The 24,918-nt window shown below is 36.0% G+C and overlaps 2 protein-coding genes across 2 annotated transcripts; one reads left to right on the forward strand and one right to left on the reverse strand.

Annotated features, from left to right (window-relative positions):
- Positions 1–606: 606 nt before the first annotated feature.
- On the forward strand, positions 607–15,184 carry LOC129455108 (zgc:85777). The gene is made up of 9 exons (XM_055219775.2): positions 607–849; positions 5,028–5,148; positions 9,192–9,321; positions 12,112–12,218; positions 13,186–13,353; positions 13,453–13,626; positions 14,057–14,218; positions 14,460–14,610; positions 14,809–15,184. The coding sequence occupies exons 1-9, from the start codon at positions 634–636 to the stop codon at positions 14,897–14,899; spliced, it is 1,320 nt and encodes a 439-aa protein (XP_055075750.2). The 5' UTR covers positions 607–633; the 3' UTR covers positions 14,900–15,184.
- Positions 15,185–15,734: 550 nt separating this feature from the next.
- bet1 (Bet1 golgi vesicular membrane trafficking protein) lies at positions 15,735–17,549 on the reverse strand. The gene is made up of 4 exons (XM_055220650.2): positions 17,384–17,549; positions 16,872–16,981; positions 16,555–16,611; positions 15,735–16,454 (listed from the first exon to the last, which is right to left on the reverse strand). The coding sequence occupies exons 1-4, from the start codon at positions 17,400–17,402 to the stop codon at positions 16,299–16,301; spliced, it is 342 nt and encodes a 113-aa protein (XP_055076625.1). The 5' UTR covers positions 17,403–17,549; the 3' UTR covers positions 15,735–16,298.
- Positions 17,550–24,918: the final 7,369 nt, after the last annotated feature.

Here is a 24,918-nt window from a genome sequence, read left to right on the forward strand (position 1 = left end):
AATTCACAAATTCAAGTCATTTCAGTAAGCCACTTAATTCGGATATACGTCACCACGAGGAAAATAAGACAGTAACTACTTCAGTTTCATGGTGACTTTAAACATTTCTTTGAGCCATAATTGCTATAAATAACTATTATCAGTTTTACCATGTAACAATAACTGTGGAAAATATGGTAACCATGGTCATTTTTTTTTTGCAAGTGATCATGTTTTGTATGAGCATTTTCAAAATGAATTTTGTCAAAAAATTTACACAAAAATGAAAATCCTGTCATGATTTTCTCACTTACATGTTGTTCCAAACCTGTATATATTGCTTTGTTCCGAAGAACACAGAAGCATAAAATATATTTTGAGAAATGTGTTTGACCAAACCGATCATGAGCCCCATTTACTTTACTCACTAGGAAAAATACTATGGAAGTGAATGGGGCTCATGAACAGATTTGTTGTGAATATTATTCAAAATATCGTCTTTCGTGTTCATCAGAACAAAGAAATCAATACAGGTTTGTAACAACATGAGAGTGAGTAAATTATGACAGAATTCTCATTTTTGGGTGAACTATCCCTTTCAGCTTATACATGTCATTTAACGACTAACGCGCATGCGCATGCCAACACTTCTGCATGCAGTCAGTAAGCATGGCATTAGCACTACGAGAAAGACTCCTGCGGTTCGGTTTAATTGGGAATCGTAATTTAGTAAAAACAACGGTTGTCTCCAATAAACGGTATTTGTCGGAAAAAGCGTCTTCCAGTCCGAAAGAAAGCGTCTCTTCTGAAACAATCGACCATGTTCTCTACACACCGGAGCATTTTGCATTAAAGGCATCTTTGAGAAAGGTAGATATCAGCGAGTGCCATTGTTTTGTACCTTAAATACACTTCGTAATGCAATTCTGTATCGTGATTGATGTTTAAGTTTATTTCTTTGTGAAAATCAAACTGACTTGAATGTGCAGTCTATTTCTGCAAAAGTATGTAGGTAAAAGGTCACGTAAGTTTTTAGGTTGTCCAGTTAGTAAGCTGTTGTCTGTGTTTTTAGTTTAGCAACATGATTAGATTAAATGCAAATCTCTAATAGAAGCTTTTTTATTTAAAATATATAATTTACATATTATTGGAAACGTTTTGTTTTGACCCTTCCCGGAAGCTCACACTGTCACGTGACTCGAGTTCACGCAACACAGAGGCCTACAGAGTAGCATAATAACACAATTAATATCCGATTTCCCTTTTTTTAATATGTCATTATCAGATTTTATTTGACGAAATACGTAAGTTCAATTTTCTCTTTACAGTACAGGTAATAAAAAAAGTTACGTTAAACAGTTTACAATTTTGTTCCACAAACTGTGTTATTCTTAATGCTTGATGTTAGCATCATGATAAGAATTTTTATATAAGAATCTTATCAAGATGGGTGAGAGTGTAAAGATCAAAAGTGTATTTTAATATTGTTTTATGCAGTTTTGGGACAACAACACGGTCTGGATCTGAGAGTAATTATTAGCTGCGGCATTTAATAATACCAATAGGAATCATTAGCTTAAACCACTACAAAATTCCTTTTTGTAGTGTGTTTTGGGACATATTCCATTAGGATTTAATGTCCCCACCAATAGAACCCAACACATACCAGTAGAGACCAACAGAGACCCATAGAGACCATTATAGTTTCCAATACAACCAATAAAATTCCCATTAAAACCAATAAATCCAATAGAATTTTTGTGAAAGTGTCTATTGTTTTTTTCAGCAGGGGGGGGGTACTTTCCTGGACAGAGATTAGCTTAAACCAGGACTAGGCCTTAGTTTAATTAGGAAATATAACTAGTTTAATAAACATGTAATGTTTTAAGGAAGACTTGTGTGCATTTGATGCAAAACAAAGGGCACTGATGTATTTTAAGTTAGTTGTTGTCAGTTTGGACAGCTCTTACATTTATTTTTGTCTCGGAACAGTCTAATCCCTGTCCGGGAAACCACCCCTAAGAAGTTTGCAAGGTTAAGTTTAAGTCAAAGGTGCCATTAATTGAAGATTCATTCTGGTATTTGTTTCCAAACTATATGGACTAGGAAGGGTTGCGGAATATGGGAAAGGAAGTTGCATTCTCCAATTCCCAGTTGCTTTAGTTGTATAGAAATAGGTTGTCATGAGACGGGGAAAACAGAAAAAGAAACGGATAATGAGAACAATGCCCCAGTGTAGAGCTCAGGGAGTGTATTTTATTAAAAGATTTCAGCAGTGTGAGACAGCAAAAACAAGTTGGACATTTTATTACACATTTTAATTGCATGAATAATAGTATAACCCATTGAAAATCGATATTGCTAATCGTAAGTTGTCAAGGTTAAATAACAATGCATTTCTTTTTAACATCACTGGTGACATTATTTACAGCTTCAGTTTTACATAACACTTTTGTCTTTAGTTATCTATCAAGCATTAGAATGACCACTAACAGGAAATGTCACTTTACTCCAAGTTTACTGTGCTATTCTGTTGAATTCAATGTGCATGATTCCCTTGAGCATAATGTGTTGAAAAATCATAAGTAAGAGTTCTGGACCCCACCAAACAATTCTCAGCTTTGCACGGCATGTGTTTTATGGAATATTTCACTAACCTTTATTATGATTTGGGAACCTGACAGTGGGAACAGGAACACCCTTCCTTTTATCACACTCACTGTCTTTTGGGTTCTGGCTGGGTAATTTATACGAAGCAAGTGTGATGCCATTATTTTATGTGTCCTGCCAGTTTTTCTGGAAGAGATGGTCAGCTTAAGGCTTTTCATTGTGTTTTTACTGTATTGTTGAATGTTATCTTAAGTTGTTGTAGCTGTTTGTTCTGTACACACTTGGTTTGAGTCAAAATGTTTTTGTTGGCTATTGGGCTGTCTGCATGTTTTTGGGGAAAGTGCAGTAGTCATTCCTTAGCAACTTTTTTTTTACTTTCCTGGGCTCATACTACTGAAATGACGTTGTACGCCATATTATAGTTACGATTAGTCATTTCCACTGCAAGAGAAGTTAAATGCCCATAGATAGAATTTGTTAAATTAGAAAATAAAAACAATCATGCTTGAATCAATATTAGTTGGTTTGTTTTTTAGTTTGTTGTGTTGTTGGGAAAAGAAATTGGCATTGGCATTTTATTCTTTGCATAATTTGTAATGACAAACTTTTTTTGTAATTACAGCATTTATGATCAAAATACGGTACAAGAAGTGGGCTTTACAGGGTCTCTTAATTCTTAATTGCAGTTATTTGAAAGGCATATTGTCCTGTACGGCTGCACAATACTGAAGAAAAATGCGAGAGATTATTAACAATATATTATTGGATAAATAATATATTTTAAAGCTGGAAAAATAAATATCTAGTCTAGTCTATGCCAGTCTATCTCTCTATCTGCATCGACCTAAAACTTTATACATAATTTTTTTAAGCATTTTGAAGTGAGTTATGCATTGCATACTGCGATGTGCACATTTGTAATATTTTGTATTTGTTGTGTAAAAAAGGGCAGACTGATTATTTTCCTAAATAACATATTTCATTTTAAAAGTGCATTTGATGAGGTTATGTGATTATTACAAGAACCCCTAAAGTGACTCGGAAGGAAATAGTCTGGCTAGTCCCAGCTTCAAGGAAGGAATCTATTGTATTGCTATTATACTCTATATACCTTGACGGTTTTAACATATTTTATTTTTGGTCACTTTAAAAATAGGAGACGGTAGGATATGATGAGGAGAAAAGAGGTGAAGTAGTTTGGGAAATGATGTGGGTCAGAATCGAACTCACATTGCCCACATGAGCATAGCTCTATGCGTCAGAGCCATGGTTCTGACAAATAGTTTTATTGCCTCTTTTCATGATTTATTTGATAAATGACATGTTTGCCTCTTTACAGTTTATCTAGTTCCTCGGTTTGTTTGACTTGGATAGAGTAGTAAAGGCCAAACATTTAGACTGCGTCACATTTTAAGTTTTTTTTCTTTGTCACTGTAGTTTTAACCACCTACAAGTTCACAATATCCTGCTTCGCTAGAATTGCAAGTGTAATGTTATTATAGGGGTGGGTGGTATGACCAATAAATCAATTTCATTTTTCCAATCCATTTTGCATTTATGCATACAGTACATTAAAAATAGGCAATATGTAAAATGAACAGGTATGGATTATGCACAAACCTACAGGCAGGATAAATACCTGTATATGAGAGACAGACCTCTGGATATTAAAAATGTGACAGGTGCTATGATGTGATAAAGTCTGTAGATCTTGACACCATTTGCTTTCTAGACCTTAACCGTTGCGTCTCTTTCTTGTCTTTCTGATCAAAGATGTTTGTAGCAAATGGCACGTCAAACTACATCGGTCCAGCAGCGCACGTGTCACTGATATAAACGCGAGTTTTGTCTTAGCTTGCTTAAATTTCAGAAAACTTTAAAACTACTAGTATGCGAGAAGAGCTTTTTTTTTATTTGGCGATGCAGCCGCTTGCGCGCGCCTCGAGAGACCGCGACAGACTGCTGCTGCATGAGCACAGAGAGAGAGAGAGAGAGAGAGACCAACTGTAAATTTACTGGCGCTTATTATGAAATTACAAAAATAGCTCGTAAAATAATCAATTTATAACAAATGAACATGTTTCTCCGTCACTCAGTCTAACATGCGAGATCGCAGAGTTAGCCCCGCCCACTTGTTTACATTCCGCGGTGTAGACAGAATAGAAAAATCTGTTACGTCTGACATTTTATTTCACGGTAAAGGAATATACCATCATACCGCACAGCCCTATACAGTTATTGTATTGTTATATCAGCATTTTTGTGTATTTACCGATTATGTCATTCTGGTCAATTTACAGTAATTTTCCAGGAATACTGTGTGAAGAGTATATTGTTGTGCATTATAAACATACTACTTACTATTACAAATAACATTTGGATTTACTTGAGTAATGCACTGCGTAAGATTCTTCTGTTTATTTCAATGTGTGTTATAGATCATTGATCAAGAGATAAACCCTTATGTAGATAAATGGGAAGAAGAGGGCCAGTTTCCTGCACACAAGATCTTCAAGATCCTGGGCAGTGCAGGATTTCTGGGAGTCAACAAGCCTGTGGGTAAGAAGACGACTTTCCTAAGTGAAGTTTACATAAATCAAAGACATAAGTAAAAGAGTTGTTTTATGCATTTTTGTATTCTTACAAAAAAGTCCCATGTGAACAAAGAAATGAATGGGTTTGATTATGGGTCCAGTATTTTTGCTGTGCGATATAATATATAGTAGAAGCAATAACAGAATGTTTTCCAGCTATTAAAATTGGACATGAAAATAATTGTGGACCTTGTTAAAAGTAGACTTGGATCTTTCAAAGGATATGCAAACCTGAAAGTGCTACACCCAGCTATCTAAAAGTAATAATGAAAACCGATTAAAATACAACATCCACTTTTCTAATTATATGCTGTTTATTCAGCCGGAGCCTCATCATGGTGAAAGCCATTGAGTTTAAGTTCTCAGATACGGTGGTGGAAAGATGTGCTAAGGCAAGTCTGAGCGCAGTACGAAAAAGGATTGTCCTTATCGGCTCACAACATTTATTGAGCAGCTGAAGCTTAACATCAAACATGAGTTAGCATCCAATGCAGTGTGGCAGAGCAACTCTTTAATAGACAAACACTCTCAAGTAAACAAAGTAATTGCAAACTAATTACAGAAGCGACTGCTGCATTCAGTGCTGGAGGAAACAAGCATTATGCAGATCATGATAATAAATATGTCCAAAACATATAATCGTATGTGTTATATGTCTATGCATAAATTCATAAACAATATATTTCTTATATTTATAAAGCATCAGCTAACATGAATTAACACACACTAAAAAAAGTTGGGTTATTTTCAACCCAGCGTTGGGTCAAAAGGGATAAACCCAACCGTTGGTTTAAATGAACCCAAAAGAAAGGTTCACCGTACTTTCCGGACCATTAAGACAAAATAACATATATAAGTCGCAGTAGACTATACGTCGTGTTTAATTCGAAAATAATTTCTCAAAAACCAAGCCGAAGAACAGACATTTAATCTGGAAAGGCAAGTTATTCAACTAAACAATAGCAGACAGAACAGCAGGCTGAATAGATGTCTGTACGTTAAAGTAATATTATCAGTTATTTAAACGATAAACCATAGCATACAGAACTTACCTGGAAAGTTGAAAAGGCTAAATTAACCGAACAAGCCAACTAGCGTGAAGTTCGCATACTTGTCATTTACTAAATCAATTGAATTACATAAATACAGAAGCAGGCGGACTCTCGCGGCTGTAGACGGTAATGTTGTCTCTTGCCTCATAAATGTCAAAATTAATTCATACTGACTTACAAGGCGCACCTGAATATAAGACGCAGCACCAGCCAAGTTATTAAAAAAACGCGGCTTATAGACCGAAAAATACGGTACAGTTGACACACAAATAGGTTAAAACAACCCAGCATTTTGAGTCAAAGTAACCCAGCATACGCTTACCCTTATCTGGCGTGTGTGATGTACACCTTCAAATCAATATAACTATTTTTTTATCAAGAAGCGTAATCTTGATCTTGTTTTAAAGAAAACAAATATTAAAACAACAGTGTTAATATTACTTGAAAATATTAAATAAAAAAGTTATAGCAGTTTACATTTACTTCAATAAATACAAATAATGCAAAAAGTATATATTGTATAAAATTATAAAAATGAAAATGTTTCATAGCAGAATAAAAATGTTTTGAGGCACACTCTTTTCATAAATGAATCGATTACTCTCACTACATAATTTGTTTTATGTAATATGTTAAAATATGTATTCTAGACTCTTAATCTTTTCCAATGATACACTATTCAGTTTCTTATGATTAGATGAATATTTACATGATAAATATTAAGTTAAACTCGCTCACGGGACGGCACCAGGTAATTGGTTAAATTACAAGTCACTGAGTTGGGTTCGTCCCTTTTTGACCCAACGCTGGGTTGTAAAAAAAACTGGCATTTTTTTAGAGTCCAGTGAACAGTATTACTACAACAATTTTGTAATCTTACTAATGCATTTTTAAAATCAAAATTTTAATTATTAACATTCATCAATGCACAGTGAATTAACTTAAACATTTTTATTGATCATTGTTATTTCATGTTAGTTTATGTTAGCTAATGCATAATATTTATTTTATTTACACTTATAAATTATGCTATAAACTGAAAATGAACTATTAAGCACTTTAATGATGTTGGCTACTACAGATGTTATTGTCTTTACAAATTAAGTGCAAACTATCATTATTTAGCCTTAAGCAGTCTTGGTTAGGAATTTAGGAATACAATGCAGGGAACATTGCTAGGCAGGTAAAGGCAACGGGGAAAACGGCTTTATAAATCTGTAGGTAAGAAGAGAGAGAGGCACTCGGATTAAAGAATGCTGACACTGTGACACTTCTGCATAAGCAGCCTGGATTTACAGCATCTTAGACAGAAGATTAGTACCCGGGGCATTTCCTATGCTGCGCTTGATACTCCTCAAGTCTCTAACCAATATCGTCAGATCTATCGAGGTAAATTGATTACTGTAGGCTAAGCCCAATAGCGTTTCTTATTTTTTATCTCTCTTTTTGTGCACGCTTTAGAGATTTGAGAGTGTTTTTAGAGCTATTTTGATATGTGTGATTAAAAATCACCATCAGTGGCTAAAACTATTTAAGTTATAATTGCTCTTTTAAGTATAAGGTTACACAGTGTTGAAAAGGTAGCAAGAAATATCATGTACATCCTCTGCACATACAGTACAGTAGTCCTATGGAAAATTTTGAAACGATATTACGCTTGCATCTGATTATTTGCATGATCGAAGAAACATTCAAACCTCATTTTGCCGGTTCCCATAACAACCTCTCCCCCCACTTTCACAACTTGGCTGAAACGAATCCATCTTACAAAACATTGGCGTTAATCCAGATTGCCTGTTTTTACAACACTGCCAACCTCAGTACTGATAAGACACTGATGCTCCATTTCCATCCGAAAGGTCCAATCCTCTGATTTAAGTCCTAAAATATGTGGGGGCGCATGGCCTCCTAAAATACCTCTCATTTCACCTCCATGCAACGATTAAATGTACTGTGCTTAAACATAAACGTAAGAGATTACACCGCAAGTAAATGACAAAAAGGAAATGCTCTTTCGGTTGACCTCTCTCCTCCCTTATGCTCAGATATGCTTGCTGACACACAACATCTAAACATGTTTTACAGTTAATTTTTTACAGTTTCTTAACCTAGTGTTCATTGCTATATGAAACTATTTGGTTATTTATTACAGTGGTTTAATGTAAAGGTCAGAGTAAATCATTTTAAGTATAGAGTACATTTGAGATCTCAGCCTACACAGGGTTAAGTTAAGCATTTTTGTGAACATTGAGAAATCTTTTATATGACCCCCAGCAACAGATTTGTTGGACTCATGATAATGATTTTATTAAGAGTCATCTGTCTCTCTATTCTCAGTACATAAGGTTAAATTCTACATTTATTTGTGTGCAGCTGGATCTGTTTCCTCTGGTGCCTGGTTCCTCCCTTCCTTATTTTGATATTCCAGATTTGTCTATAACCATCCCAGGACTAGGACTGGGGGAAATAAGTGTATAGAACACTGTTGTTTTTTAACAGTTTGTGGTCTTTTAATATTTTGTTACCTGAAGAAAAATGGCACGGCATGAATAAATGCATGACTAGAAGCGGATCATGGTTAATACTGATGCTTTTGTTAAAGAAATATTACATGAGCATTGAGCAAGACTGTGGCCATATACTGCCTTGTACTGGCTGCAGCGAATTTCAGAGTGTGTGTGATTACCTGCATCTGCTATGATATGTATAAGCAAAACCACAAAGGGTCATCTAACTGTAATTTTAAGATTAATGTATGGCAAAAAAAACAGATGCCTCCCATTTTTGCATTATGCATCACCTTTAGACATTAGGACATTTAGTTCTGGCTAACTCTAACTGTTCTTTGCCTTAGAGAATTAACTATTTCCTTCTCATAAAATTCCTGTGAGTTGTAGCATCTATGATGTATTACCTATAGTGTAAATTGACTGGTTGTTGTTTTTATCGATGGCAGAATATGGAGGTTTGGGGCTGGACTTCAGCTACAGTTTGGCTGTTGCTGAAGAACTGGGGAACATCAACTGTGGAGGAATTCCCATGGCCATCGGAGTTCAGAGTGACATGGCCACACCTGCACTGGCAAGGTATAGTTTATAGGGTGCACGCATCCCAATTCAGGGGGTGCGGCCTTTTAAAGCCGTATTTGAAGACCAATAACATCACCGGGCTGCGATGAAAGCTCTAATTCGAAGGCTCCTTCACATGCAAGCCTCCAAATGTGGCCTTTTTCCCCTGAAACAAAGGATCCATAGATGTATCCTTCACAACCTTGGCTATCCCAAGATTCAATGCGCGCCTGTGACGTCTGGTATTTTGAAATAAACATTCAGAACCGTAGTTATATAAAAGTGTATATTTTGCAAATTAAAGGTCCGTGTGACTGTTTTAAAAATGATGTTAGTGATGCAAATTACAGGGTTCCCACGTGTCCTTGAAATCCTTGAAAGTTTGTGAATCTGGGGGAAAAAATTCAAGGGAAGTTTTTGAAAATATACATACATAGATACAGGTCATGAAAGTGCTTGAATCTATTTTATGCAAGAAGTTTTCTGGAAAAAAATCCATATTATTCCCTGTGTAGTGTAGGATAATAAAAATTAAAGACTTTTTAAGCACATGTGCTAAACTGTTTGCTTTAAATGCTTAAATTGCATAGTTGTGTTTGACACATGAAAATGTCTCGGGCTACGTATGTAACTGTTGTCCCCTGGAAAGGGAACGATACGCTGCGTCTCCCTTGCCATACTTCCTGCGTCCCTGTAACGCCGTCTGTGGCAATATTTTAGATAGCCATATACTTCCTGGCTCCCGAATCACCCTGTCTTTGTCGCTAAGCCTCATCATTGGTTAAATTTGATACACACATTCAGACTCACTTACCCCAGGAGGCGTCCCCAAAGTGTCACCGCAGTGACGCAGCGCGAGTTCCCTCCAAAGGAAACTGTAACAATGTATCTTAAAATGGAACACGATGTCACCTTGCTCTCACTTGTAATGTGTCCCCACATTTATTCTTTGAATTTGAGGGGTATAGGACCTGGAACATCCTTGAAAGTTTCTTGAATTTGAAGTTAACTAAGGTGTGGGAAGCCTGAAATTAACATTATTGCTGCAAATATTGTGCGTGTTGTGTATATATCTACGGTTGGTGAATTTTACATACTGTTGGATAGTTTAATCTGCATCAATAAGTCATATTTTGTCAAATAAAATAAAAATCTAGCTCCATATTTGTTTTTAAAAGTCTGATAGGTCTCAGCTGTTGTGTCCCTCTGACAAGTGTAGTGGGCGGGAACAGCCAGTGACGCAGCTCCCCCTGTAGGCTAGAACGTCTTATTTCAGTTTACTTCGTGGACTTTAGAGGCTGCAGCCTTCAAAACCGAGCCTTGCCTTCAAAGTCCGCTGCCTTAAAAGGATCCAGATCCTGAATTGGAATGCACCCATAGTTATTAATACTACAGTATAGTTTGTAGTTTAAAGTCCCCATGAAATCAAAACTCACAATTTTTTTTTTTTAAAGAATATTGTTGTGTTCTTTACACACACATTATCTGTGTGTTTTTTTTTTAATTCATGTGCCCTAATAATCTTTAATCAAAATGTGAAAATGAACTTCCGTCCTCTTGTGCAATCCGTTGTTTTCATTTGTGAAGAGCATTTTGTTGTACAAAACGTGCAAGTGTCATAAACTTTTGCTGAACTTATCTTTTGCGTCAATCCAAAAGCCTATGGGGAAAATGAATGGACTTTTTAGAGGGAACCAGTGTCCCGCTAACTTCCGGGGTTGGCCTACAAAAATACGTCATCCCTGTGGCACTATTTTGATGTGTGTTATTGTTAATAAATACAATGTCACCTACAACGTTTGCTTCCATTACATGTTAGTATATTTTTTTCTACGAACTAAAATATATATATATATACTTTCCTATAACAAAAACGGTGCATACTGTACTATTAGGGCATGGTAGTGTTGTAGTCAAGACCACCTAAACCGACACCAAGTCATGACCAAGACAGGCCGAGACCGAGACAAGACCAAGACTTTAAAGGGTCAAGACCAAGTAAAGACCAAGACAGGCCGAGACCAAGTCAAGACCAAGACCAGTGCAAGTCACTGCATTAAAACACTTATGATAAAATGTGGAATATGCATATGATTAGGCACTTCTTGTCTGTGTGGGTGCGTGCATGCATGTGTGTGTATGCCATCAGAGAAGTTGATAAAAAAACCTGAATAAACTGCATAAAATTAATGATAAAAAATACATTTGTGGTGTGCCATCAGTTGTGGTCTTGACCGGTCTTGAAATAAAATTCCGAGTCTTCTTTGTCTGAGACCGAGACAAGACCGGGTAAAAATGCGGTCGATTCCAAGACGAGACCAAGGCCTTTAAAAAGTGGTCTTGAGACCGGTCTCGAGAACTACAACACTAGGGCATGGTATAAGTAGGTGAATTGGGACACAGCGTCTCTGTTTTTTTCAGAAGTGTTGTTGCCTAATTTTCCAACTGAAGGATGATTGTGATGACAGAAAGAAAATCATGACGTAGTTTTGCCATTGATGATAGTAGATTAAACCTTTTTGAAAGTCATGTCGATTCACGCCCTTTGTTCTTTGCATATTCGTTGCAAGCATTCCATAGCATTTTGTATTCTGAAATGAGGGATTATACAGTACTTTGTCTTTGTGTTTATGCTCCGCATACCATTTTGCCTGAACTTGCCTCTGGCTTGTAATAAAATGTAAATCTCTTCTATAACCAATGCTGTCTCGTGAGCTTTCAGCTGATTTGATTATAGGTGCTATGACACCCATAAAATGACTGCAGAAGAACTGTGATGATGTGACTGTGACCTTTTCATTATTGTAGATTTGGATCAGCAGAACTCAAGAAAGAGTTCCTACTTCCAACCATAATGGGAGACGTGGTGGTCTGTCTCGGTGTGAGCGAGACGGGGGCCGGCTCTGATGTTGCAAGTAAGTCTTTATCTGGAGGGGAAGATACTCGACTGTCCTTTACTTGGCTTGTGGGTGTGTTTTAAACAGGATGTAAACATAGTCAAGTGGCAGATCTTATCTCAATTGCTTTTTGAACCTTAAAAGCTTTTTTGAAGAGGATGTTTAAAGGACGTAGAAATACATAGAGATGCTTACAGACACAATTTTCATCAATGTGTTACATTTTGCATATGTAGTCAAATAAATTAATATTAGTCAGACTACTGTACTGTAATGCTCTATTAAGGGTACATTTCACAAGACCTTTTTAAAATGTCAAATAAATCTTTGGTGTCCCCAAAATAGGCATGTGCAGTTTTAGCTTAAAATACTATATAGATAATTGTTAAAAATGCAACTTTGTGTGAGCAAAAATGTGCTATTTTTGGGTGTGTCCTTTAAAATGCAAATGAGCTGATCTTTGCAGAAAATGGCAGTGCTGTGGTTGGATAGTGCAGATAAGGGGTGGTATAATCCCCTTCTGACATCACAAGGGGAGCCAAATTACAATCAGCTAATTTTTTCACATGCTTGCAGAGAATGGTTTACCAAAACTAACTTGCTGGGTTGATCTTTTTCACATTTTCTAGTTTGATACAAGCACTAGGAACCCAATTATAGCACTTAAACATGAAAAAAGTACGATTTTCATGATATGTCCCCTTTACAGGTCCACTGTCTCAATTTTAGGGACCTGCTTAAAACGGCTTATTGTAAGGTAATAAAAACAAAACAGTTTGTTTATTAGGTCTTTATACACAACTGATAATAATATACTAAAATATGTTATATTTCATTTCTGTCAAGAGATCCTTCTAAAAGTTACACAATGCACTTTTAAAAAGGAGAAGTTGTGAAATTTGCTTTGGGGCTAAATAAGAATACTGTATGGCTTTATGTAAAATATTTAGGTTTTTAAAGACTTAAAACATACTGTCTTTTCCAGGCATAAAGACGAAAGCTGTTCGCAAAGGAGATGATCTCATCATTAATGGGGGAAAGATGTGGACCACCAATGGTACCCAAGCAGACTGGATGTGCCTACTGGCCAACACCAGTGATGACCCTCCACACAAGAACAAATCCCTGATTTGCTTACCCATGAATCTGCCCGGTAAGCCTGCCTGTCAGCCCTAACTTTAAACCTCCAGAACTTTGTGAACATTTACAAAGGGAGAATTTGTATATTCTAACACTGACCACACTTTTTCAGGAGTTCATATCGCACGGAAAATAGATAAAATTGGCATGCGGTCCTCGGACACGGCGGAGGTGTTTTTCGACGACGTGCGTGTGCCCTACAAAAATATCATTGGGCAAGAGGGAATGGGCTTCACGTACCAGATGCTCCAGTTCCAAGAGGAGCGACTTTGGGGCGTGGCCAATAGTAAGTAATCCTTTCCACCTCCCACACATTCAATCCCACGTCAAACGATTCTCTGAAGTTTAGAGATGGCGAGGGCATGACGTCTGTGTGGGAATGTGATCAGTGTCTGGTTATATTGAAGCCAAATTGCACTTTACTCAGGCCAAAAGTCTGTTTATCTTTAAATCAAACTTCAGGCCATGTTTAAGTGCGCGTTTCTACAAATCACTGCAATTATTTTGAACAAACTTATCTGTCCGTTTCCCTGCTAGTTCTGGAGACATCATTTGACATCACTGGGAAACATTTCTACTCTCTTCCTGTCCGGAATCGTAGAAGAATTTCCTCTATCATATAATATGTTGAAAAACACATCGGAATGTTTTTCTTTGATATAATAGACTGGAACCGTGCCTTGATGTTTCTGTACTTGTGCTCTTATTTTTCCAAGTCCTAACGACGATGGAGAAGGTTGTCCAAGAGACCATTAATTATACCAGACAGAGGAAGATTTTTAATAAGGCAGTTCTGTACCACCAAGTAGTTCACTTCAGACTGGCTGAGCTGGAGACTGAAATCGAGTTGTTGCGCTCCCTATTGCATCGTGCCACAGGTGAGTCCAACCGTATTTCAGTATGACTTGAAATGCCAGTTATCCGTGATAGGAAGCTATGCAATTTCATGGGTTTGGATTTGGGAACCCAAAGTCTCATAGTTTATCCAAATCAATTATGGAATGAAGCAGTGTGAACACCGGCTTGCGGCAATTCCATTTTGCCTGGTAACTTGCTTCCTCTGTGAAGATGTGAAATAAAAAATAGACGCATTTAACATGTTTCACACATTCGTTTCAGCTCTGTACATTAAGGGAAATGATGTCACTAAGTTGGCATCAATGGCCAAGCTGAAAGCCGGACGACTGGCCCGGGAGCTTGGTGACAGCTGCCTCCAGTATTGGGGTGGAATGGGCTTTACCAGTGACGTCCTAGTCAGCAGGTTCTACAGGTCAGTTTATCTCATCTGAACTGGGATAAGTTTGCATCCAATGTCCTTAATCTTCTATAAGCACTCCAAGCGTTGCAGTGACATCTAGTGACATAAATGCAACAGGTCTGAAAGACCATCTTCGTCGCCAAGGGCATGTACATTTCATTCTGACTGTTTGATGATGTCACAAATGAAATGCATTTTTTGTGTTAACAGGGATGCCAGGTTAATGTCCATTGGTGCAGGAGCTGATGAGGTTATGCTGTCAATCATTTGCAAGTACATGGACACACTACCCCGGAAATGAGCTCGCTAATAATTATTGTGGTATTAATTCATCGTGAAAACAAAGTGCACTTAAACGAACTTGAGAATTTACAATTAAATCCATCATGTTTGTTAGCTTGTCACAAGTATTTAGATATACCTTCAAACATTATATATTGTTGCCTTAATGAAGACTGTTAATGGAAACTAGTGGGGGTGGGGCTATATGTAAATTGTAATATAGAATATGTAAATTATGATGATAGTTGTACATGACTAGTTTTGTTAATATGCATGAGAAACATTAAATATTTTCATCCTTCTGTTTAAGCATTGGTTATTCATGAACACCACAAATTATCTTTTAATGATAACGGGACTCAAAACGTTTGACAACTTAAGGAAATTTTATGCAAATATTCTGTCAAAAAGTAAATAAAAAAATTAGTGCTGGGCAAAGATTAATCGCATACAAAATAAAAGTGATTTTTGGGATAATATATGTGCGTGTACTGTGTCTAATTATTATGTATATTTAACCACCCACACATTCATATATTCATTTCAGAATTGTTTTACTTATATATACATTTTTTATATTTAATATAGAATATATAAAAATATAAATAAATATAAACATGCAAATACATACATGAATGTTTGTGTATTTATTTATACATAATAATTACACACAGCACATACTCATATATTATGCCAAAAATCACTTTTATTTTGTATGCGATTAATCGCGATTAATCTTTGCCCAGCACTATAAAAAATCAACTTTGCATTATGTCTACTCTAGAGATCAGAAGAATTTGAATAAAATTTGTAAATGTATGCAAGACACATCTGAAGTATGTAGAAGTCTGGTGTGTAAATACTGTTACTGTTTATTAATTGCACATAATCTCTCAGTATGTAGTATGACAACTACAGGGAAAATATTCATTTACATAGAAGCTTATGTGTCTATGTTTGTTAGTACTCCATTTAGTGCCATTCACCGCAATTTCCAAGTATGGATCGTTTTACTCTTATGTCACTAAAAAATACATTTACTCTAATGAAAACACAGAATATGCTTCCTTAAAGAATATATAAATGAAATCACATTTATAGTTGTATAAATGTAGTTTGTGATCTCAACCATTGACATAAACTAAACCTGGATGCATACAGAAACTCACCTAAACAACTTGCACTATTGTTGTTATTTAAATATTTAATTTTCTGCAGTGGGGGGCACTAATTTAGGTGGGTTATGATGGACTTATGCTGCATGTATTGCACTCTGTCATTCAACAGTTAAGTTTCTTATCCAATGGAAAGGATCCTCAGACATCTGTCGTAAAAATTCACATCCTCCAGTTCAAATGAACATGGCACATAAGAAATATCTTCACATATGAAAGTCCTGGGTGTCATCAGTCCCGCCATCACCTCAGTTTAATCACCCAATACAGAACGACGAAAACAAATAGGGCGAAGAGCAGCATGTAGCAGTACACCTTAGTTTGGCTTCCTCTGGAGAGAAACTTTAATCTACCAATGGTGGAGCCCAGCAGACCTCCAGTCGAATCGAAGTCTGAATCCTTAAAGAGCGACAAACAAAATGTTAAAAGGTATTCAAGCAAGGTTTAAAGAAATGAAAGAGAAACATGTTTTTGTCCACCATCAACTGCAATCACTTACCATTTCCCCCAGCACTTTATTCTGGTACTTGACTTCATTTCCAATGTCAATTGAAAGCTGAAATATAGATATAACAATGTAAAGGCATTGCATGAAGCTTATCTAAATATTTTAACTTTTCTTTAAAAAAAACCCTGCATCAGACGCAAAAGAATATCAGGTGTGTTCGACTATATGGAGCGCAGCAAGTACTGACAGGCTGATCATGCGGATGACATCAAATTACCGCGAGAGCGATTCGTAAATATTTTGTCAAATTTCTCGAATGTTTCTTGTGACGCTGTAGGTCGAACACACCTAATATCTGCCATACGTACGTGTTTAAGTGCGTGAACTTTAGCTTTCAGCCCCTCCTGTAGATGTTCATTTTCTTCCTCATACACACTGTATCCACTCGCAACATAATTTCCCGGATGGACCCCTTCACCTATACAACAACAATATACATCATTTACATACTCAATTTAAACACTTTAATATGGTGTAGGCTTAACACACAGACAATGTGTCAAACAATTACGGACTGTGTTTCAAACCAGTCAGTCTTTTAGTTAGAGAATTAGTATAAAACGCGTATCTAAGTGATTTTCTTAAGTAAACATTGTTAGATGGCTAATTAGCATAGTTTGAAACTGACAAGTACCAACAACTGACAATTACAAATGTTATAAACATTACAATAACTGTCTTAACCTAAAAGGTTTGCTACAACTGGCCATTTATTTATCATTCAAAGTGAAGTTTAATATCAGCCACCGCAAAATGGCACTTATATCTACGTGGTTAGCATTAGCTTTCTCGTATATTATCATTGAAATGTGCTACTTACCCAAACCTGCTCGCCTCATTATTGAACCAGAAAACGTACAGTTATGAAACACGATCAAGCTTAAGTGTTTGTTTGTGAAGAAGAAATGCCTGGGATTCCTTTTTGTTGGAGTCGCTGTACTTTCGCTTCTGTCACCACAAATGCCACGTCATCCTACGGAAGCCGCAGAGGAGAAAACGAAACTCGAAGTTAGAATTGGTTGTTGGGAAATGGAGTTTTTTGGAAGTGAGTTTTATCTTTTAAAGTGATAGTTCACCCAAAAATGAAAATTATGTCGTCATTTTCTCACTCTCATGTTGTTACAAACCTGTATAAATGTCTTTATTCTGATGAACACGAAGGAAGATATTTTGAGGAATGTTGATATCATGAGCCCCATTTACTTTTATAGTATTCTTTTATCCTACTATGGAAGTCAATGGAGCTCATGTTCGGTTTGGTTACAAACATTTCTCAAAATTTCTTCCTTCGTGTTCATCAGAATCCCCCAATTTTCTTCCTCCAATTTTCTACAGTAAGTTATCTGGCAAAATTGACTTGTCTTGAATCCACATAACATTGTTATATTGTATACAGCAATGTTTGTATAATGGTATGTGCCTGTTTGTTTTTCTCCACCTGTTTTTTGTGCAGTTTTATTAAACAGGCTTCATACAGCTGTCAAATAATTAAAGTAATTACTGAGTAAAATCTCTATGTGCCAAGCTTCACCGATTTCACCCTTCAGATATTGCCATGTTTGTAATCTGGTCTACTGTGTAAAACTTTAATTTAAGGTGCAATGTGTAATTTTTAGAAGGATCTCTTGACAGAAATGCAAAATTATATTAAAAAAAACTATATTATCAGGGGTGTGTAAAGACCGTTCATAATGAACAGTTATGTTTTTATTACCTTAGAATGAGACGTTTTTATCTACATACACCGAGGGTCCCCTTACGTGGAAGGCACCATTTTGTGCCGCCATGTTTCTACAGAAGACCTTAACAGACAAGCTTTTTTACAAAATTGTCTCCGACGATGACATGTTTTCCGGCAGTGACTACCGTAGCTTCTCTTTACATTTAAAAAGTGAAGGGTGAGCAGTGGACTGAGCCGTTGGTTGCATTTCGCAACCTCACCACTAGATGCCGCTAAAATTTACACATTGCACCTTTAAAGCGTTTTCTCTACCACATGAAGACAAATTATTTTAAATGTAGGCTACTCTGCGACATCTTAAAATTGAATTAGCTATTTATCTACATATGTGATGTCAAAAAAATCTAATGATCCTACAAGTCTTCCCAAAATAACTCCCATAATAAATCATCCTGGTCATATAGAGATAAACACAAAATATGTGAGAGCACATAATGATGATGTCACTCTTAATGTCGGTTCCGGTGTGACAGACAGCTTTAGACGCCGAGAACATCAACCAAGTTCGGCTTCGCAAGTACTGACAATCATACTGACATATTTCCAGATGAACATCTCAGCAAGCTGAGCACATGCTTTCTTTTTAGTATTCACCATCACACCCCTAAATCCATTCTTTCACACTGCCTAAATCGGGTATACAATGCATCTCTTCTGTGTGCATTTATACTACTCAAATAACAAACACTATTATACAAGGATTATCTTTGGATCCATAGAACATACTGCTTTTCTTTGAAGATGACAAGGTGACGGTTGAGAAATTGTAAACCGCTTTAGTTAACCTTGGGATCCCTATACAGTATGAGTACACAGGTACTTCTAATCTGTACATTTTTCTCCATGAGAGAAAATACTGCTTGCTATGGTTTACTTAACATAGCTGTTATACTATTAGATATAAATATTCTATTCTATATACCTTGCATTCAGATTATACGTTTTATCAGTATTTGTGTAGTGTGTAATTACAACCCATGACCTTGGCATTGCCAGTTGAGCTACATGAACACTTTGCACTGTTAAAAAAAATGTCAAAATATAGCTCTAAATGTCCTTATATACACCATTAGGTATACATTTACATACCATTATGCACATTTGAAAAACCAATATGTAGTACCTCTGATGTACAGTTATATGAAATCTTCATAAAGGTGCACATTTTTTGAAAGGGTTCAGTGACAACTGAACTGAGCTGGGGTGTCTATTTCAACCATTTTCTGATAGTGTGAGATGAGCTTGTGCACTCATTGTGCTATCTGTTGATCAAATACTTACTCAAAATGCTAAATGAACCACAATCAAATACACATTGGCAGTTTAAATGAAAAAAGGCTTGATGTTGTTTATAAACACTGGGATGGTCAGTGCCTTGAGCAATTTGATAAAAGTTTGATTAAATTTGTAATGGTTGATGCTGATGGCAGGAGTGTTGCAAATTCTGGTTCGATTGTCTGCTTTAGATGCATTGCAGAAAGACGCATTTAGCTTTGTGTGCTATTAACCTGTCTCTACTGATCTGCTCAGAGAAACTAGTTTAGATGTGTGCTATAAAGCCTCCTTTATACACAAGGCTTTTGAAACTGCCAGATAAAAGCACAGTGATAATCGAATGTATTAACACCAATGGCTCGAGCTGGAAAGTCTAAACTTCAGATGGGTTGATTCTGGTGGATTGAACAGGAGACAATAGAGATGTTTGAATTACATTTTATCTATAACTATAGGTAATACAATTTCTCAAGACTGATTACCTTTAAAATAATTATAAAAAGCAAGATATAAATGCCATGCAAAAGTGTAATGTATACAGTATAGCTTGATGGTTGCCTTAACAGACAACTAATTATGTGCTCCACTGATGGACAAAAATGTAATTTAACATGCAGTTCCACTCATTTCATTTACAGTAGACTAAACATATATTCTTTTGTTTATTGCAAATAATTAATTAAAGACTTTACGCATTCGCATATAGATAAGCACTGGCATGCTATCTTCTCTTGGAGATTGTAAGTCAAAGATAAGGAAGGTCACAAACTGGGTAACAAGTCTTTTCCACACTGTTATTGATTGTGTAAGTAGCTGGAGCAGTCCATATAGTCCACCCTGCTTTAATTAGTTTCTCTCGGGAACAAACTCAGCTCCTCTCAAGAACATGAGAAGAGGAAGATGCCATAGGGGAAGTGTTCTCTCCATCTGTTTTTGATGATGGAATCTACAGTAATTTCCACTCTTGACATCACTTTGAACTGCAGATAGGGAATCGGATTTGTTCACATTTTTAGTTTTTTCAATTCCAAATCTGGGCCATGAGGTCATCACGAGTCCTTTACAAGTTCTGTATTATAACTCATTATCATTTAAAGGAGTGGTTCAATGGTATTTTATGCATTATGACTTATTAACACAGTTATAAAATGTTTCCTCATGCTAAACGTAGGCAATGTGTCAAAAAAGCAGTTGGGGCGTGTTACAGAGTATTTCTGTGCCCAATGCACTTTGCCAGCAGGGTTCGGAAAGTTTTTTCAATTCCAGGTCCAGCTGACGTTTCAGGGGTTTCTATACGCATCACTTCTTTTTATGGGTACTTCCCCTGGAAAACCCCACCCACCCGTCAATCAGCTGGAGATGCTGGAACTTACAAACATCACATCACGCGACAGCTTTATTCAATTTTAAAACTCAACAATGGCACAAAAGAAGAAGTGTGTTTTTGGATGTAAGGAGAAGAAAGTTAAACTTATGGAAATTATGGATATAGTTTATTATCCAGTGTAGCAGCGGAGTTTTACGTGTGTGTTTGATTTGATTCATTGAAAAGTCCCAATCGGATCATGAGATGCATGCGGTAAGACTTCTGTCTTATGTTGGAAGTAGGCGCGTGCATATTATATTAATGACACACGAACATGTAGTGAATCATAAGTTAAAAGAGTGTTGTGTAGTGTTGCATGACTCGTACTCGCTCCTCCCGCGGTAGTAACTCCTCCTTCTTCATTTTTTTCGTACGTTATCGGAAAGAATCGGTGAAACTAATCTTTCTTTTATAATCTGATTAAACTAAAGACTCTTTGGAGATATAAAGGATGTAATACTCCTCTATAGGTACTCCAGATTAACATCAGAAATGCAGAAACAGCGTGTGTTATGTGAGCTTTAAGTATATGTATTTCACAGATTATTTATAACCTTTATAATAATTATTGTTATACACAAATACAACATTTAGATTACAACTATTTAGCCTGAATGCAGTTTAGTAAAGTCTGTACTTATCACAAAGCCATTGTCTCTTCGTCAGCATTCATTGTTATGTTATACGTTACTCATGTTTTTGTTTCCCAATTAAGTTACTTTAGTGATAAACTCCATATGCCCTCCTTACTTCCTACAGACCAATGGGGCATGTATGTGGGAAAGTTGCTAAGCAAGTGTTTGCGAAAATTTCAGCCACATAAGCAAAAAGTGGCAACGTAAGAAGTTTGTCAAACAAACAATAAATATTTAAAATAACAATGCTGACAAACTTAAGATCAAATTTTTTATTAGTCATTTCTAAGACAAAACTTGTAATCTCACGCATTATTTTATTCTTTATTAGACTCTTCAGCATTTTACAGTTTATTTTTAGAATTTGGATTTGTGTAATTACCTGGCGTACTGACTTTTTATGTTAATGTTAGGGTTAGGTGTTTCTTGCTCAAATCATGTCCTGGAAGGTTTGCATACAAAGGTACACTCCCAGTTTGAGGTAACAAACAGGGACCTTTATTGTAGTCTTTCTATTAATTTCCTTCCAGTCAGGAAATAGTGGGTGCACCAAAACACTGGCTAGACATCACATATCACCAAAGCACACAGAACTTCCTTATCTCATGACATTTTTAAACTCATTATGTTCTCAGCTACAAACTTCTTTGCACAGGTAGAAGGTCTGGCACCCACCAACTTGGCCATACAGACAAGCAAAATAGATTTGGTCCAGAAAAGTTCATATTGTACCTCTGCTTATAGCCTTTTTTAACTATATCACTATAAACAAAGGATGCTAACATTTTTCAAACATGATCTGTTTCTACAGCTTAAACAAAAATTATATCTGGTTTTGAAGTATTAATTTAAGGATTTATATGACTTGCACACTAGGATGACAAATAGCACTAGAAATCATAAAATCTCTGAAGGTGGCATCATTTTCATCATAGCAAATAGATTCTTGATGACTTGAGAACAGAAATATAGCAAGAAATATTATAAGCAGTGATAAAGAACTTGACAGCAGGCACAGAACATCTTATAATGGAAAAGTAATGTTGCATTTATCGCAGCCATGATAGCACTGGCGTGCAGATATGAAACCACTAACTCCCTGGCACAATATTCAGTTCTCATACCAGCTACTACACTAAGAGCAGATTTCCCCCCAAGAGGAGGCTTACATAACATCAACATTGCTAACAGGATCTTTTGTGAACTTTCTGTTTTATTATAGCCAAATTTACACTTGCAGTAGTGGCCAAAAGTCCAACTATTGACATCTTTGCTCTTTATTTAAATATTTTATTAAAATGGATTAAGAATATTGTATGCATTAGTCTATTTGGAATAAAAACTGAAGCTCTGCTTTGTGAAGGATTTATGGAGACTTGGTGAAAAATGTAAAACAACCCATGTGCAAAGATAATAAAGACATAACCCGGGACAATGGCTACACAATATCACCTCAAATATAAAAAATATTAATAACAGATAAAATTACAGGAAATGTATGCTTTATTATCTGTGAGCTTTTGTTTTTCTATGCATTCTTAATAAAACCCAGATTCCCTAATATAGTTTACCTTTATGCCAAAAATGTTTGTCTTTTTATTGTGTACCATAGACCATATTTGATGGTTTAATGAAACCTTGAGGGGCCACTAAAATTGTATTTTACAAGATTTCCCTCCCTGACATCATTTTGGCCACCACTGTACATATTGTGCACTTATACCAGATTTACATTTTCTTTAAAACATAAATACTGAAAGATAAATAGAAGCTTATGGCATCATTCACTATGGATGGGGTCTTTACATCACACAAATCAAGTGCAACACAAACCAGGTAATACAAGTGTAAAGATATACAACTAAATGTATTAAAAATAACATAAAGACAAGATGCAAACCTAAATAGCAAATATAAAAAAATCATCATCCATGACCAAAAAAAAAAACTGCTCTACCAACTGCAGGTTCAATGTGTTTGACAGGTAAGTCATTGCATGGTGAACAGGGGGGCAAACTGCAATTGCAAACCCCTGCCCAGGAAACCTCCCACAAGGTCAAACATTTCTCATTCTGTAAGAACCAAAGGCAACCAAACATGAGGCTCTACCTGCTGTCTTTATTGAAATAAAAGCAGAGGTTCACCAGATTCATCGCTCACTGGATAAATGGATAAATTTCCCCAGAGCCCCTGTGTGCTGCAAACATATGCACGAGAGGCACAACCATCTGCTCAACACAACCTGCTTTTAAGCTTGAAAGGACTTTGGTTTGTTCATGATGTACAATGCTCTCAGTTGTGACTGTCTAATTTTTCATGCAAAACGAAAGAGGCGTGGATGTATATCTATATGGGAGGATTGCTATAACCCCCGCATTCATACTCTACTCAAGCACATTCATCATTCATGTTCTGGGAGTTTTAAATTCCTTATTAGAGACAAGAAGGATAAGGAAAAGATCCTAATTAAACACAGACAACTCTTAATGAGATTTTAGTGCCTATAAATGTGCTTGCATCTCTCAGGAAACGCTTTTAGCATCAAACATAATTATTTATTTTCTTGTCACAGCTTATGTTATATAGTGGTTCAGTCATAATTTTGCATCCAAGAAGGTACAGTAAAGTACACTTTAAAGTAGCTACTCCATAGTATATCTAGTGCACTCCAACACAATAAGCTAAAACTTGAATTCATAAAGAAGTATTTTTTTATTGAAAATTAAACGAAAGTTTGCTCGAGGCATTCCAATCACACCTCATGCAGTTTGTATTTCAATAATTATTTTAAGGAACAACAGTGCCATCTAGTGTTATTCACCATTCTCTGAAGTCTCTCACCACTGGATACTGATATAATCAAACAAACATTTGTCTATTCTTCATAAAGATGTTTCTAAGACACGATCCATTTCAAAATTCTAAATACATTCTGTATATAATGCACATATTTACATTCTGAATGGCATTATTTGCCAGCAAATAATCTCTTAGTGTGACACAAACAGTTACATGTGTTATGGATATAAAAGATTAGAAAACAAATTAAATTTTGATATCTGCCCTCCAAACTGTTTGACATAAAACAGATTTTGAAACTGTGTTTTTTTTTTCAGAATCATTGTCATTCAAGGACAAATATCATTCCACGTTTCAAAGAAAATGAAAACGGCTTTATAACCTAATCTGATTTCATGATTCACAAACATATCTGTGTTGTCGAGGGAAATGATCAACAAAATATAAAAAACTGTGTTTTCCGACCTATGAAGTGTAACTACGTCATAGCTAAGATAATGCAATTAACACTCACTGCTAAGAAGTGGCCTAAAAAGCAG

The sequence above is a fragment of the Misgurnus anguillicaudatus genome, chromosome 20, assembly GCF_027580225.2.
Source record: "Misgurnus anguillicaudatus chromosome 20, ASM2758022v2, whole genome shotgun sequence".
NCBI lineage: Eukaryota > Metazoa > Chordata > Actinopteri > Cypriniformes > Cobitidae > Misgurnus > Misgurnus anguillicaudatus.

Excerpts from the sequence above, each read along its gene's own strand:
- LOC129455108 (XM_055219775.2), top strand. The coding sequence starts at position 634 with ATGCAGTCAGTAAGCATGGCATTAGCACTACGAGAAAGACTCCTGCGG. Across the intron at positions 5,149-9,191 it reads GGGAGTCAACAAGCCTGTGG|AATATGGAGGTTTGGGGCTG; the intron begins GTAAGAAGACGA and ends TATCGATGGCAG. Across the intron at positions 14,219-14,459 it reads CCTATTGCATCGTGCCACAG|CTCTGTACATTAAGGGAAAT; the intron begins GTGAGTCCAACC and ends CATTCGTTTCAG.
- bet1 (XM_055220650.2), bottom strand. Across the intron at positions 16,612-16,871 it reads AAGTTCACGCACTTAAACAC|CTTTCAATTGACATTGGAAA; the intron begins GTACGTATGGCA and ends TCTATATTTCAG. Across the intron at positions 16,455-16,554 it reads ATAAAGTGCTGGGGGAAATG|GATTCAGACTTCGATTCGAC; the intron begins GTAAGTGATTGC and ends TCGCTCTTTAAG.